General features: G+C 40.5%; 2 protein-coding genes across 3 annotated transcripts; one reads left to right on the top strand and one right to left on the bottom strand.

The window, feature by feature from the left end:
• Window positions 1-683: 683 nt before the first annotated feature.
• On the top strand, window positions 684-9,791 carry cep55l (centrosomal protein 55 like). 2 transcript variants are annotated; one of them, XM_079577592.1, is made up of 12 exons: window positions 684-753; window positions 1,572-1,782; window positions 1,864-1,971; window positions 4,016-4,171; window positions 6,445-6,498; window positions 6,754-6,898; window positions 7,735-7,865; window positions 8,214-8,407; window positions 8,688-8,811; window positions 8,921-8,992; window positions 9,094-9,219; window positions 9,379-9,791. In XM_079577592.1, the coding sequence occupies exons 2-12, from the start codon at window positions 1,591-1,593 to the stop codon at window positions 9,589-9,591; spliced, it is 1,515 nt and encodes a 504-aa protein (XP_079433718.1). In that variant the 5' UTR covers window positions 684-753; window positions 1,572-1,590; the 3' UTR covers window positions 9,592-9,791. The 2 variants fall into 2 exon arrangements, with proteins under 2 accessions (XP_079433718.1, XP_079433717.1); XM_079577591.1 differs by having other exon boundaries at window positions 6,442-6,498; window positions 9,379-9,790.
• A 1,188-nt stretch (window positions 9,792-10,979) lies between these two features.
• On the bottom strand, window positions 10,980-13,800 carry rbp4 (retinol binding protein 4, plasma). Its single transcript, XM_079577742.1, has 6 exons — window positions 13,708-13,800; window positions 13,127-13,235; window positions 12,549-12,676; window positions 12,347-12,453; window positions 11,717-11,929; window positions 10,980-11,302 (listed from the first exon to the last, which is right to left on the bottom strand). The coding sequence occupies exons 2-6, from the start codon at window positions 13,232-13,234 to the stop codon at window positions 11,262-11,264; spliced, it is 597 nt and encodes a 198-aa protein (XP_079433868.1). The 5' UTR covers window position 13,235; window positions 13,708-13,800; the 3' UTR covers window positions 10,980-11,261.
• Window positions 13,801-15,310: the final 1,510 nt, after the last annotated feature.

The raw sequence follows: 15,310 nt of genomic DNA, 5'->3' as shown, positions 1-15,310 counted from the left end.
TGAGACAGCAAAAGCACATGTTTGTTTACACATGTATGAGGTATATTCCAATGATGATGATCTGTCATAAAATAAATTATTGTATTTCAATTGTATTTATCGGGGAAGATTCTACACAGTGTGGCTTTAAAAAAAAATCTTATTTTTCTATGTAGTGTGTATGCTATTTTTGTATCCCAATTCCTAACAGTAGCCTGGAGATAATAAAGTCTCGGCCCATCATCGCAAGACCTCGGCTACAATAACAACATCAATCCACTTCAGCAAAATACACAGCACACACTGGTATAAAATTACAGAGTGATTGATTACAAAAACTGCCCCTGTCTCTTTTGCCAATGTAGAAAACAGGCTCAACAACACAACAGTGAACAGGCACTTGAATAACCAGTCGACTCGGCTTGGTCCCTGGTGGAGGCTTGATTTGAGTAAACACGTATGCCGGTGCTTCAAATCAACGTGTTCAAACGATGACATGCTTAACATTATCTTCAACTAAATCCGTACCAAGTATTCAGGTTCCGTTGGTGTAATTCAAGAAATCAGGGTAAAACTTTGTACGGACAAAAAGAGCAATACTTTTTCGACCCGCTCCACTTCCACGCCCGAGGCATGACAGCACGCGCACCCCTACGGACGTGACGTCAGCGCGCTGCAATTCAAACTTCAGGAAACGAAAGCGTCCTGAATAAACCGTCTTGTTGTCATTGTCAGCGCTGTGTCTCCTGTCTCTATCTCCGGCTTATTTTATCAGTAAGTGGTGCATTTTATTTAAGTGCTTTTATGATTACTGTACTGTACTCTATATGTTCACGCAATGTGTGTTTTTTTTTATTCTAAGTAACTGGAGCATCAGCCAGGTTAGGATTACTAGAAGCATGACAGCTCCATCGTCAGAACTGCAGCTTGGCGACAATGATTCATCATTGCTCTTTAAAATAGGTTCAACCAGTGATGTGTGAAAATCCAAAGGGAATCCAAAGTTCACCAGACTTTTTTCTTCTCTTTTTGCATATATTTGTCTTTTACTGTCATGGGTACGCTGGTGGGCAACGTCAGGCCCAGGGGCCATATCCGGTATTCAAGCGTATATCCTCTGGTCCATAATGTCAATTATTTTAATTCCACAGGAGAGGGCCTCCAGACCCCTTTTAGGTCTATATTAGAGAGATTCGATTTTCATCATCATTGAAATTATAATACTTAACCTCTTAACCCCCGACTAAACCAAGTGCATTTTCTCCAGTTTAGCTTTACCCAAATCTAAAAGGTGACAGCCTATAAGCCAGTATAACACCTCATTTGATGACCTCATCGTGTTTTCACTTTTTAATTTTTTTTTACAATGCTTTTTTGATGCATTTTTGTCACTTTTTTGTCATATTTTTGTTGTATTTTCATCATTGTTTTCGTCGCATTTTTGTTGCTATTTTGACACCTTTTTCAAGAAGCTTCTAGATTTGGGTAAAACCAAACTGGAGTGAATGTGCTTGGTTCAGGAGGGGGTTAGGAGGTTAATATTATTATTTGGATAATTAATTAATACATTGTTTGTTTCGTGTTTTGCCTAGGCCATAACAAAACAGAGCAATGACTTCTAAAGGTGCCAAAGAGACCATTGCATCCAAGTTGGGCTTCAAATCCAGCAGTTCCTCCTCCCCCAAAGCGGAGGTCGAGTTGGATCGTGTCAGAAAGGAAAACGCTCACCTCAAAAGAAAGATTGATGAACTCGCCAAACGCCACATCCGACCGCCTGACTCGGATAAAAGCAAGTTGCTGGAGGTACAGGAAATCCCGCCCATCGCATCCTGTCTCCCGACTGCAAGTGTTTTTTTGTTTTTAATCATTATTTTGTGTCTTTAGAGGATCCTTTCCCTAGAGACACTGCGGGAGAGGAATAACCAGCAGTTGTTGGTCAGAGAGCAGGAACTTGAAACTTTGAGACAGCAGCTGACAGCTCGAGGGGGAGAGGTATGTGCACTCTACAGACAGGATAAATGTATCCAAAATAAAATGCAATAGAACTGTGGTACAGGTCCACATTGAAGGTTTTTCTAAAGATGATTCCTTTTTTTTTCTTCATCTATCTAGGTGACAGTTTACAATGATTAAGATGTATGCCCACACTTTTCTGTGCAAAATTTGTCACTCTTTTTGCCACAGTGTTGACTCCTCGTCATGGCGCTGTGTATGTATGGTGGCAGACAAACTGTCAAAGAAAAACAAATCACACTGGCTTTTCACCGAGCTGCCACAGTAACAGTTGGTGGGAAATGACTTCTCTCGTCTTGACGGCAGCTCAGCCAAAAGGAAGTTGAGCCACAAACATGGCCTCTGCATTGTTCGCTTAAATTTTAATGTCAAACTTTTTTGCTAAAGGGAATCGGGCTCATTCATGGCGGATTGTCTGGCAAAGAACTGTGTTTTAAACTGAAATTAAAAGAAAGATACACATGCAGCAGGTTTGCAAGCATGCCAAGAAATTGGTTCCTATCGTGAAATATTACACGTTTTTATTAAGGTATTTAATTTTTCGGCTCAAAGTCCAATTCTCTTCCTCTTTTGAAATGTTTGCAAATCTTAAGTAATTAAATATGCACAGTTTTTAAAAATATAGTATTTCGGGCTTTAAAGGGACTATACAGAGTTTAAAAATATTAAAACTAAGTATTTTCCTCCCCCTTCATGTTCCAACAATGTCCTAATGTGTAGAATGAGCCCAGACCTATTCACCACAACTGCCTCTAAAATCCTGCACTGTCACTCAAAAAGGTGTTACTTCAATTGCCGTCATGCACGAGCTTAAAGGAATAGGCCACCGTTTTTACATACTAAGATATGTTCTTACCTCACTTTAGACGTGTTAATATATCCCCGTCTGGTCTTTGTCCGTGCGCTCTGCCAGGCAAACGGAGCACATACGCAGCCTCTCCCACATGTCCTATAGCTCCAAAAAAGCTCACGATAGAAGCTACCAAGCTCTTCCACGTGTTCCCTATTTAAATAAAGTTACGTGAAGTGTTTTCATGCGAAGTATATTTACCCAGAAATGTAGCATGTCGATTTTATAAGCAAATAAAAAGGGGGACTATATTGTGAGGCGTAATGATACGAGGAGTAAAACGTCCGCGCAGTAACTCCTAAAGGTTATTGCCGGAAGTGAGCGGGGGAAGTCTTTAGGAATTACTACGCGGACGCTGTGCTCCTCGTATCATTACGCCTCACAATATAGTCCCCCTTTTTATTTGCTTATAAAATCGACATGCTACATTTCTGGGTAAATATACTTCGCATGAAAACACTTCACGTAACTTTATTTAAATAGGGAACACGTGGAAGAGCTTGGTAGCTTCTATCGTGAGCTTTTTCGGAGCTATGTGACATGTGGGAGAGGCTGCGTATGTGCTCCGTTTGCGTGACAGAGCGCGCGGACAAAGACCAGACGGGGATATATTAACTCGACTAAAGTGAGCTAAGAACATATCTTAGTATGTAAAAACGGTGGCCTATTCCTTTAATATAGAAGTTGCAGTTACACGTATGACCTGAGGTGGCAGTAATGAGTATAAAAGGGCTAATTTGCATCTAGCCCCTTTTAAAATGGCTTTTAAATGCTATAACTTTGACTTGCCTCCTGAATGGGTACAAGAACAAAACACAGTCATATCAATTACTGTATGAAGTTTTTTTTGTAAATTGTTACATAAATACTGTAATTGAGTTGCATTTAACCTGAATTGCCCCGGAGACGTGGGAATGGAAAGCTGGTGAATTGAATATTAGACACGATGTATAATCACAGTTGTCTCTTCCTCATTAGTCGTCAACAGAAGTTCAAAACAAGAGCTTCTCGGTGGGTAATGTCAGCAGACTTCCTGCCACGTAATCTATGCATGCAGCAGCCATAATTGCAGTGAAGAAGAGGAGGAGGGTGGAGAGTCATTTTAAATTTCACTCGACGCAGCCTTTCCTGCAGTTTTGTCGCTGATGATTATTTGATATTGCGGTTCTTCAGGTGGTGGCGTCACTGCAGGCCCAACTGGAGCAGCGGAGGAAGGATGCCGAGCAGAGGGACGCATTGTTCCAGAGTGTGTCGCAGGAGTCGGAGAACCTCAAAAACAAGCTTGCCACTGTGTCTGCGCACTGCCAGTCCCTGGAAACACAGGTGGCAGTAAGTTGGCAAACTTTCAGACCCGTACCACAGCACACTTTCTGAAGATGTTGTTACGCAAGACCAGGTGTCGGCCCGTCAATGTGGCGCCATAACATTGATAATTCATGAGGCCAACCACTGACATTACAGCATATGGCCTATATGCTCAATATGCTGGCATGGATGCTGTACAGATGGATGTAACAGTGAAATAATGTAAGAATAGTAAAAACAAACACATTGCATACATTCTGGGGGTCAAAAGACAGGTGCTAAACGGTGAGAGCAAGCTACAAATAGCATATGTTGCTACTTGTGTGCATCGAGTTTTATTTATTTTTTCTTTTAGTGCATTTTATTTAAAGTGATAGTATGTAAGATTGCAAAATGTGGAGAGTAATGTAAACAATCAAGCTCCTTCCCCATTCCCTCCTAATTGGACCTGACTGGCCGGTTCACAGAAAAGCTCGCCTCATTGGTCAAAGTTCTGGCACCAGGGATTCTGTCACTGAGGTCTGCAAAAGGAGGGACCAAACACTTATGTTACATCAAATTTTAGCCCAGAAAGTCAATTATACATAGCTTTAAGGATTAATCAAATGTGATTGCTATCAGGGATAATCGGTGAATAATTTCTATTCTGTACAACCTACTGTTTTGTCCAGTTTTTTAGTTGACCACTAGATGGCACTGTGTGATTGTTCCCTCAAGTGATCTCCATGCTCTCTAATTGTGATAATGCAGTGCGTTCACTTCACTGATGCTGCACTGAGACTTGAGTCAAGGATTTTACACAAACTCGCCTCTAACTGCTTCTTTCTGCAAGAAGCTGTCAAGTTTTCACATAGACCTGTTGCTCTTGCTTTATGCGGCTTTAGAAATATCTCCACAATCCCCAATTAATTTAAGCCAAATCAAAGCTTGGACCAATTTTTTTTCTTTCTTTTTTTTTTCCATCATACATTCTGTATATGAATCAGTTGCATGTTTGATGGCAGATCTGCTGAAGGCACTTTCCTCAAAGTAATGAATGAAGGACTGAGTTTTCAAAAACACATTTTTCCTTAGACTTGCCAGCAGCCAATTAGAAATACATAAAGTAAGATTTATGTTTGGTAAAGCTTAACCGAGACCGATTGTTTTGTGTCCAAACCCCACTTACAATTAACTACTATACAGCCTGCTTATATTGTGTTTTTTCACACTCGATGTCAAACTTGTAGTAGCTTAATTGGTAATGTCTCTCCACTAGTCTAGTCCCCTCCACACATGGGTGTCACTGTCATTACTAGAAATAAGCTTCTTATATAGTCTGTCCCGCCGACCTTTTGCCCTGGCTTTGCAAAAATCATATGGGAGTTCACAGCTTAGGGCATCCATACGTTTAAATCCATCAGGCAAAGTTGTCAAGCTCATGATAGCTGTCTGCTGGCATGGCGCTCAGAGTCCTTTAGCCCAAGAGACATTCGTTGAGGAGCTTATAGATGTAACTGCAGGAAAGGGGCTTAGACGCCGAGACCTGAGGTGGACCACAGGGTCACGCCGGTAGCAGAGTTATGAGATTATGACCCGATTCTTGGGACTGTTGCAAGAAGGAAATGACATGTATTTGTGTTTAATTACGGCATATGAAGATATAACACCTTTCATATGGGACAATTTTTTTCCATCCCTTTGCACATTTAAAGCAGTTCTAAGTTGTTTACCTTAATAACTCCTTTTCGTAGTCCTTCTGAGGGTAATACAAGTGTTAATGGGATGATTGGGGGTCTTTCATCTCCCCCGGTGTCTCTGGGCAGAAAACTACAATTGCAACTTCGCTGCCTACGGGTCAGAGGCCCCAATACACACTAATGGAATCACGAAGAAGAAGCTAACAGGCTAACGGGCAAAGCTAACTGCAGGCTAGTGCCACTTAAACAGCATTTACAGCCAAGTTTGAGTGAAAAAAATGATCTCCATTGTGTAATTGGATGTACAATGTCCCTCTCCCTTTTGTCTTTTCTGTCAGCGTAGTATTTACTCTCACGGACGATTAATGAGTATAAACACGCAACATGCTACGACACCTGCAGTGGTGCTAGGGTCATGAGTTACTTATTATTGTCAAGATGGTAATGTGAAATGCTAAATAAATAAATATTAGAAACAAAGCTCTAAAATTGACAGCGATAGCAGGTTGTTACACACTTGGACTCCATGAAGACGGCGGTATTTTGTATGCACTTAGTTGATAGCCACTTTTTCTATTAAATATGCATGAAAGTGTTTGTTTCTTGTCTTTTCAGCAGAAGGGACAAACTCCTTCCACAGACATGGCTTTGGTGCAGGATCAACTGAAAGATGTAGGTCTTAATGTTTAATCACCTCACTACTAAAAGTCTGTCGGCATTAAACTTAAAAATGCACATGATTCCTGTGAAGACTACACCATAATACTCTTCAAGTGGCTTTTTTAAGGCAATGGCTCCATCTCACAATAACAAAAATGTGGCACATTTTCCTGCATTAATAAATGCACATTTGAAATTATGTGTTGCTACGACAAAACTGTAAACGCACCCACTCAGTCGGTAATTACAGTTTGTTTTTTGGAGCAGGCCCTTGAGAAGAACCAGCAGTGGTTGGTGTATGACCAGCAGAGAGAAGCCTATGTGCAGTCAGTGCTGGCCCGCACTCGAGAGCTGGAGCAGCAGCTGGCTCAAGCCAAACAGCAGCAAGCGAAGCCAGACACAGCCTCTGACGGTGAGACTTTTTTTTACTAGGGCCGAGCAATATCACCTTTCATTTTCTGATGCTTATTTATCTTGATTTTATTATTATAAACGGAAGGGGGGGGGAAGCCTTTACAGGGTTCATGAGGTCGAAGTTTTCAATTAAACCTCAGCTCAAAGTCCGAACTCCCCAAATAATGAGCTGTTGCGGCGACAGAAAGACTAGGAAGGTAGACTTGTCACTTAAAAAGCCCGATCATTGAGATCGACAAATCATGATCCAATTAATTGCACAGCCCTGCTTTTCCCACTAATGAAAGCACGCACAGCTTGTCAGATTCAACAAATCTGTCACTTTCTTGTTTCAGGACCTCGCCTTTAATTACAAGCCACCTTTTTATGATGCCAAAGATTTGTGGCTTAAGTATAGCGATGTTTGGGAATAGTCTGACTGATTTATAGCCGACTCGTTGAAATGGAACAATCTTTGCCCCAAGGTGCAAACTTTATGGGGGACGGTTCTGGAACAATGACCTGAATGGTGCTTCTCGAAAACTAAATGAAATGTGTCTATAGGGTTTGAAGTTGTCATTTTGTCCTTGGGCAAAACATTTCTTCTAGCTTGGCCTGTTTGGTGGTTGAGTGATTGGTGATTGGTGGAGTTCAGAGGCCTTCAGTACAGATGAGCTGACATGGCTCGGCTTGTCTTTGACCTTTTCTAAGTGTGGGGAGTGAATGAAAAGTGAGACGAATTACACCTACACTTTGAAATGATTAGCCATTATTGTTAAAGCTGTATAAAATAGGAGATGGGAGAGAAATGATTGGGTTGACTCTGCAGCGTTTTTTTTTTAATTTTCCGGACAGATGGTCAAGCAAAGGACGACGAGCAGAGGAAGAACTCGGAGCCGATGCTGGCAGAGGCACAGAAAGACTTGGAAATACAGAAAAATGAGGTCTCCAGGATTCAGCTTGAACTTCAGCTTCAGAGGGAGCAGGTTGGTAATATTTGTTCTGTCATCAAGCGCTTGAACCCACCTATATAGTTGTTATTTTATGACTACTTGTCTGATAATTATGGAATAATTTCAGAATTCTAATATATTGCATTTTTTTACCAATGTGAACTGGATTATGGTCAAAATGAAATAATGACAAATCATGGTTTGAGAGTAGACTAGTAACAAGTACTTGCATAGCTATTGGTTATCTATCACTGTAGTAAGTATTTGCAGTCCTGTATGTATCGGCTATCTCCGGTCTTTATAAGATTCAGCATTATCTTTTATAAAGTGTCGGCTTTTTGCCTGAGATGGCATTAATATTGGTTTTGTGTTGCCACGCAGAACTCAAAGGGCCAGGCTGAAGCAGAGCGTCAAAAGCAGCAGGTTACTCGGCTCCAAAGCCAGATTGCAGCTTTGCAGAGCAGCTACGAGATCAAATGTACTGAGATGTCATCACTGCAGAGGAAGTATGATGCCAAGAGCAAAGAGCTGGGGGAGGCCAAAGAGGAGCTGCATGGTGAGCAACTCAGGAACAGGTAGGCAAACTACTGTAACTTCACTTTTCTGAACATTTGAATCATTCTGGAGTTTAACCATGGAATTTAAAGACCTAATATTATTGAATTGGCCCAAAAAAGTTCCTGAAGATATGTTACGTTCTCTTGCATGCTCACAACGCCAACCCAAACACTGGTGTACGTCATACGGAGAACCTTTTCCTACTCTTAACAAAGATGTGTAGGACTGGGACCCACTGTTGTCGTCTTAAAAAGCCAGAATAATGCATAATAGGACCTTTTTAAAATTTCTATTAAGACATACAGTGAATGAAGAAAGAAAGGTCTCCTCTGAGCGCACAGACCGAATGAGGATGGAGCTGGAGACAATGGACATGAGACTGGAAGAAGAACGGAAGAGATCGGCAGAGCTTCTTTTGCAGGTAAAAGTCGATGTGATTGAATGATTTTTGCCTCCCTTGAACTTGCGCAAAGCGTATGTTTATATGAGATGAATTAAGCGCCTAACGTGTTTATGTTTGAGTTATACAGGTAAATATGCTCCAGAAATCCATCCTGAGCCAAAACGAAGAGCAAATGAGAATAGCTGCCCTGGAACAACAGGTAATATGATTGGGGTGTCGCATTACCAGCTTCATATTTAATTACATATCAAGTTTGGCTTAACCTGTTTATGTTTTCTCTCCCTTCTCTTTTCTGTTAAGGTCCAGCTGTCAGCCAAGGAGTTTGACAATGAGAAGATGGATCGGCAGAGCATGCAGCACCAGTTACAGAAAGTGCTGAAGGAGCTGCGAAAGGCGCGTGAACAGATCGCTAAACTGGAGTCAGCTGTAAGTTATGCTGCGCACTAACTTTTATGTTTGTGTTGGCGATGTTGTATGTAAGTGGGGGGCTTCCCTGGAGTAGTATAATTTTAGTCCTTTGGAGAGCTCACAAAATTGCCATGACCAACTTCGTTTCTCAATAAGTACTTCTGACTTCTTTTTCAGAAACCATGCAACGCCCGCTTCTCGGAGCCGTCCTCCTACAACCGCTTTGAGTTTGAGCGCCTGTCAATCGACGACCCACGCGGACCCACTTCGCCGTCTAAAGTCATCAACCTGCTGGACGAGAGCTTTCTCGAATGCCCCAAGTGCCACGTCCAGTACCCCACCAGCCGCCACCGGGAGCTGCTCTCACACATCGACTACTGCATGGCCTAAGATTAGATTAGGGGGTAGTGGGTCCAGTTTGAGCACTGGCAGAGATGAAAACAAACCAAAAAAGACCAGTTTATGAATTGGAAAAATAATTTGTGTCTTGCTGAGCTTTTCCAATCCAGTTCTTATTTCTTTGTAATCATGTTGAAGCAATTATGCTCAAATTTGAGGTACTTTATATACATTGTGACTTTATTAGAAAAGCAACAAAAGCTTGTCATGAATTTGAAGAGCTCTTGGGTAAACACATTTTTATCTTTATTCAGTGTATTTATTCTCTTGGCGCAAACTGCTATTTTTAATTTTGTAAGTGTTTATTATTATTTTGTCCGTATTATTATTTTTTATCTTTTATTTGCTATGGACAATAGGCCTTTTGTATTTGTGTATTTTGTAAGGGTTTACGGTAATAAAAAGTATTACTTTTAAGTCACTCCACTTTCAGTTCAATACTGATTGAAGTGTTTTTTACAAAATTAAATTAACGAAGGGAATTTTCCGAAATCTACGAAGCTTTTGTCATACACTGGTCTTGTGTCTAAATCATGAACAAACTAAATTGGAAATCTCTCTCTGGTGTTATATTTGTCGCAGACTATGCTCACCTCTCATGCCTTTACCTTGATGTCTCCATTGCTGCTCGCCTGGTCAAGCGGGAATGAGATTGCATGTTAATTCCTTGTACTAAACTATTTAAAGGAGGGGATTAGTAAATGTCATCATGAAGGAGAAAGCAGGCTAAGGTGCCTGTAGTTGTGCTGTCACCAAGCAATATGGCTAGAAGGCAATTTAGTGGGCTGTTTATGAGATTTATTTTGCTGAATTTGCCTCCAATGTAATGTTAAATTATTGGTCTGTTGTTTTAAGGATCATGACGTCCAAAATGTGTATTACTGTACTGTGCAAAGTGTGCAATAAAGGTTTAAATATGCGATATACAAGTCGTCTTATTTCATGGACAATAAAAAAAACAAGACGGTATTCTTGCTCTTATTTCGTTTTAGGTTAAACTGCACCTATTGGAGTCTCGACCAATTATTGTAGAGCAATGGAGCAGGTCTGTTGTCATGTGAGGTCTGTAAAATGTATTGTTTTGTTTTTCTCACATAACTTTATAAGTCAAACTTGAATGTATTGTTTTGGCAGAATTAGTGTAGCATTTTTAACAATAGAACGTGTGATTTTATATACTAGATAATGGACCAAAAGTAATGACAAGTGGTCAAACATTTGGCCCATGAAAGCAGCACAGCAAATTCTCCTAATCCACATCATCTTACCGTACTACATTTGGGATGCCTTCCACTACTTCAGTTTGAAGAATAACCAAATCAAAATATACTTGTTTAGAAAGAGAATTCCGACACGATATGGACAGTTTATTGCAAAAATGGATCATAAACAGCAGACAACAACCATAGAGCATTAACCCAATAACTTCAGGAGTTATCATCATCTGTGCAGTAGTATGTGAGAAAGTAAAAATCAATGACAGAATTTGGGTAAGAATAATCATAAAACGTCTTCAATCTTCTGCGTATTTACATTGCTTTCTGGTTCATTCAAAATGAATGTGTTTGTTGTGTTTGTTGCTCCATAACAAAGAGAAATCACACCAGGTGTATTGCAGTCCCCGAGGTAAGTCAAAATGAAAGTTCCTGAGAGTTTTCTGATCACATCTGATTGGGATCTGTTTGTTCTGCATCACAGAAACCTGCATAAAAGAACAACAACAACAGTGAATCAATTACGTTCATTTAGTTGCAATATCTCACACAATGCAGAGTATAGGCCCCAACTAGTATGATGGAGCTGTGTAGTCCACAGTAGTGTACTCCATTAAACTAATAGAGGCCTATAGTAACTGTACTATACATGGCCCTATAGGTAAGATTTTACCCAGATCCATTAACAACTGGTTTATAATTACCCTGGACATTCCATTTGGTTATTTTTTCAGAACAATTTGCCTCATAACAATAAATGATCTGATTCAACAAAGAGCTTTTACCAAGTAGGACATTTCTAATAGCACATTACAGACACAGGAACACTGGTTCTTGTCTAATCGAACATCTGCAACCTCAAACCCAGTTCAAATGTTGAGTGTTGTTTCAGTCAGACTCACCAGTATGTGTCACACGCCTGTATTTGCCCAGTAGGCACAATTCGGTTTTCCTCATGGTGACAATGGCCACATCCTCAGGCCTCAGACCAAAAGAGTGTCGGGAGAAGATGAATGAATAACTGTCTCTGCACGTGCCATCGTCCTCCAGCACCCTACAGGAGTAATGCACAGCATAGTTGTCGTAGTCGGTGTCAATCACCCAGTGGTCGTCATCTGAAATGATAATAAAACAAAGATTCAAATCATTATTCAGCGTTACTGTAAATGTATTGACCGAACAGAGAAAGAAAAAAAAAATCCCAATCATTGTTTAAAGTTTAACCTTTCAAGCCAAGTACAACCTGCACTTTGTACTTTCTTATTTGACTATGACCAGACAAATATCAAAACGGTTCTAAATTGGGCAACTAGATATAGCTACGATACAGAATTCTATTTCTGAAGCAATTCTTGAAACATCAAGAGTAAAGGGGGATTTGTAAAAGCGCTTCTGGCCAGTCATGTTAAAGTTTTAAACCTGAGATCATAAATTTGTTCTAAGACTGTTATTTGTGTTCCTTAACAACACTGCAGACACTACAGTACCACAGCAACATTCACTGTGTAATGTTGTGCAAGCGTGTTACATACATCCAGTCTGCAGATAGCTGGCTGCTCCCCAGTACTTCATCTTAAATTTGGATGGGTTTTCGGTGTCCTCAAAGGTGGCTGTCATGTCTGCACACATTTCCCAGTTGCTGTGGGCCCATAACGTTTAACAAGTTGAGATACAGTTGAATATTTTTATTTTCAGTAGTTTAAACATTAATAGATAATTGGAAGGGGGACTCACTTAAGAATGATGACTCTGCCTTTAGCTTTGGCACTCATGGAGGTCAGGTTTAAGTATGCCACGATGTTGTCTAGCAAGAACAGTCCTTCGGGGTCCTTCTTTCCAACAGCATACCACAAGCCTTCATACTGTTTCAACAACACATGTCACACTGTCAATGGTAAGGATTGACTAATCCTAACCCACTGTCATGAAATTATTTATAGGATTGTTGGTGAGGACAGAGCATGTTAATGGACACACATGAAACGGCGGATTACAGACATGGACTTATTATATCTGTTTTCCCACAGTTCACACTTACAAACTGGAGGAAACCTATGTGTGTATGGTGAGAACATGCAAACTCTACATAACCCAGCCGAACCCGGGGATCGAACCTTCTTGGTGTGAGGCATGTTCATTATCTGCTGCCCCACAATATATAACCTGTGTCCTGTTTCCATGGAATTATTATATTTAGGTATGATACCACTTCCATCCAATACACTATGTTGTAGAATAAAACTGTGCTACCTTTGAGGTTTTAAATCAACCTAAACCAATGTTCAAAAATATGTCATTGCAGCCAGACTTACCCTGCTCCTGTCCAGATTCTGCATGACCTGGATGTTGGCCACGCGGCAGTCCGGTTCCTGTGCCCAGGAGTCAGCCACGAAGCAGAGGGCAACCACAAACCACAACATTCTGCAAAATAAAACGTGACACATTCCTAACAGCACATTTTGGTATGTTTTTTTTTTTTTCTCATAATGCGTTTTTTTTTTCATGTGTCTACTTTATGTATTATCAAAGTCGAATGAATATAAAGTGGAGCTATGAGCCATGAGGAGTCCTTCTGGATAGAATGAAATGTTGGCATTTGTCAAAAACTGTCCAGTTCTGCTATATGTGTATCAGCCTCAGCCACTTGACTATTGACTGCATTGCTTTTTTCCCCCTTCCTTTTCTTTTCTTTTCTTTCTTTTCTTTCTTTCTTTTAAACAGAATTATTGTATTCATCTGGTTATTCAATTTGCTGTTAAAGATATTTTAGATAGAAGATATTATATTTTTAATCATATTAACAAGATACAGTGACCTAATTTGCTCAGTAAAGCGCAGAAGTAGTCCTGGTTTGGCTGCACTTAAGTGGTAAAGTAAAGATGCAAGAACATACCTGGAGTCCGGACAGGCGTGGGCAGCTCTCAGGGATCCCTCAGTCTTGAGTCAGATTTGCTTATTTATAAGACTTGCTCTTATTGCGTAATAACTGGAGAACCCTCACGGCTCCCCCTTTCTCTGCAGCTCCATCTACTATTGGACAGCATTTACATAACTACGGCCTCTGCTGCGATTGATTTGTTAGCGCGGCTCTTTGTGTCAGCCCCCCTCTCCCAGGGGCCAACAGTGTGTGTTTTTTTTTACTTATTACAACACAAGCAACCAAAAAACATCTGAAAAAGCTACTCCCAGCATGCCAAATAAAAATACATATCAAGAAAACACAGGTTTTGTAGCCTAAATATATTTCTCAAGTAAAAGTGATGTTACTTGAATGGAAGTGGAAGTAAAAAATAGAATAATCTTTCCATCCAAATCCATAACACTTGAAACAAAGTACTTTGACTACCACTGCTGAAACTTACAACTACATTTCTGTTAGCTCATCAACCTGTGAAGACTTATTCCAGAAAGTGTGAACCAAATGTGCAATAGCTCCTCCACAAAGTGCACTCCAGCGTAACAGCTCTTTAGAGGATCACAAATGGAAAGGAAATGTTTTGCAAATGGATGTAACACTCTCCATGTCATTTTACCATCTTTTAGGCCCCTTTTCTTTGCACATGCAACAGTGGGTGTTCTTCCCGACAGTAGCTGTTATTACATCAGCGGTTTATTTCATTATGCAGCGGTGCAGCGTGCACAACTCCCACCACACTGTTTGTATAAAACGCAAGACTGAGTGCTAAAGTCTGCGTCCAAGAGTCAATAAAAGTCAATGCATCACAGTGGAGACATCTTTGAACAGCGCAGCAGCTCAGATATGGGAATAGTGGATATCAATTCTGAATGACTTCTGAGGCTATAAAATCTCACTCGGGTTGAAGTAGCTGAGATGAAACAGTGCAGCTTAATTTGAAAAGTGCATTGATCTCAGCAGTTGTGGAAATGATCTGGTTGACAATTTTATATTTAGACAAAACAATTCCCAATGATTGGATCAACAAACACAAAATCATGTTGTAGCGGCATGGTAGCACAGCGGTTAGTGCTTGTGCTTCACAGCTAGAAGGTCTGGGTTCGATTCCCACCAAGGACGGGGCCTTTCTGTGTGGAGTTTGCATGTTCTCCCCGTGTCTGCGTAGGTTTCCTCCGGGTACTCCGGTTTCCCCTACACTAAAAACATGTACAATAGGCCAGGATGTATGAGAGTGTGTTTGAGAGTGTGCATGGGGGACGACGGATGAAAATTAGCCTAAGGCTACAATCCGGTGTGGCTTGTTCATTAACTTGCACTGTCCCTACCAAATAAACCATAAATAAATAAAATAGGCGAATGGTTATTGTGTTGAATTACAGTTTTTAATAGTCACTCACCCTTATGATAAACGCTTTAAAAAACAGAACTTATGTGAAAAACTTCATGTTAAATATACTTCAACAGGGTCAAACTGCAACTTAGACCACGTCCCAAAAAGCCTTTTTTTTTTCGCCTATAAGGAACATTTCCAATTATATAATCCAACAATGTATTTTGTGTCAGATGGATCTAAAATGGA

Source organism: Gobius niger, assembly GCF_951799975.1.
Source record: "Gobius niger genome assembly, chromosome: 19".
Classification (NCBI taxonomy): Eukaryota; Metazoa; Chordata; class Actinopteri; order Gobiiformes; family Gobiidae; genus Gobius; species Gobius niger.
This window is presented reverse-complemented; position numbering and strand designations above follow the sequence as displayed.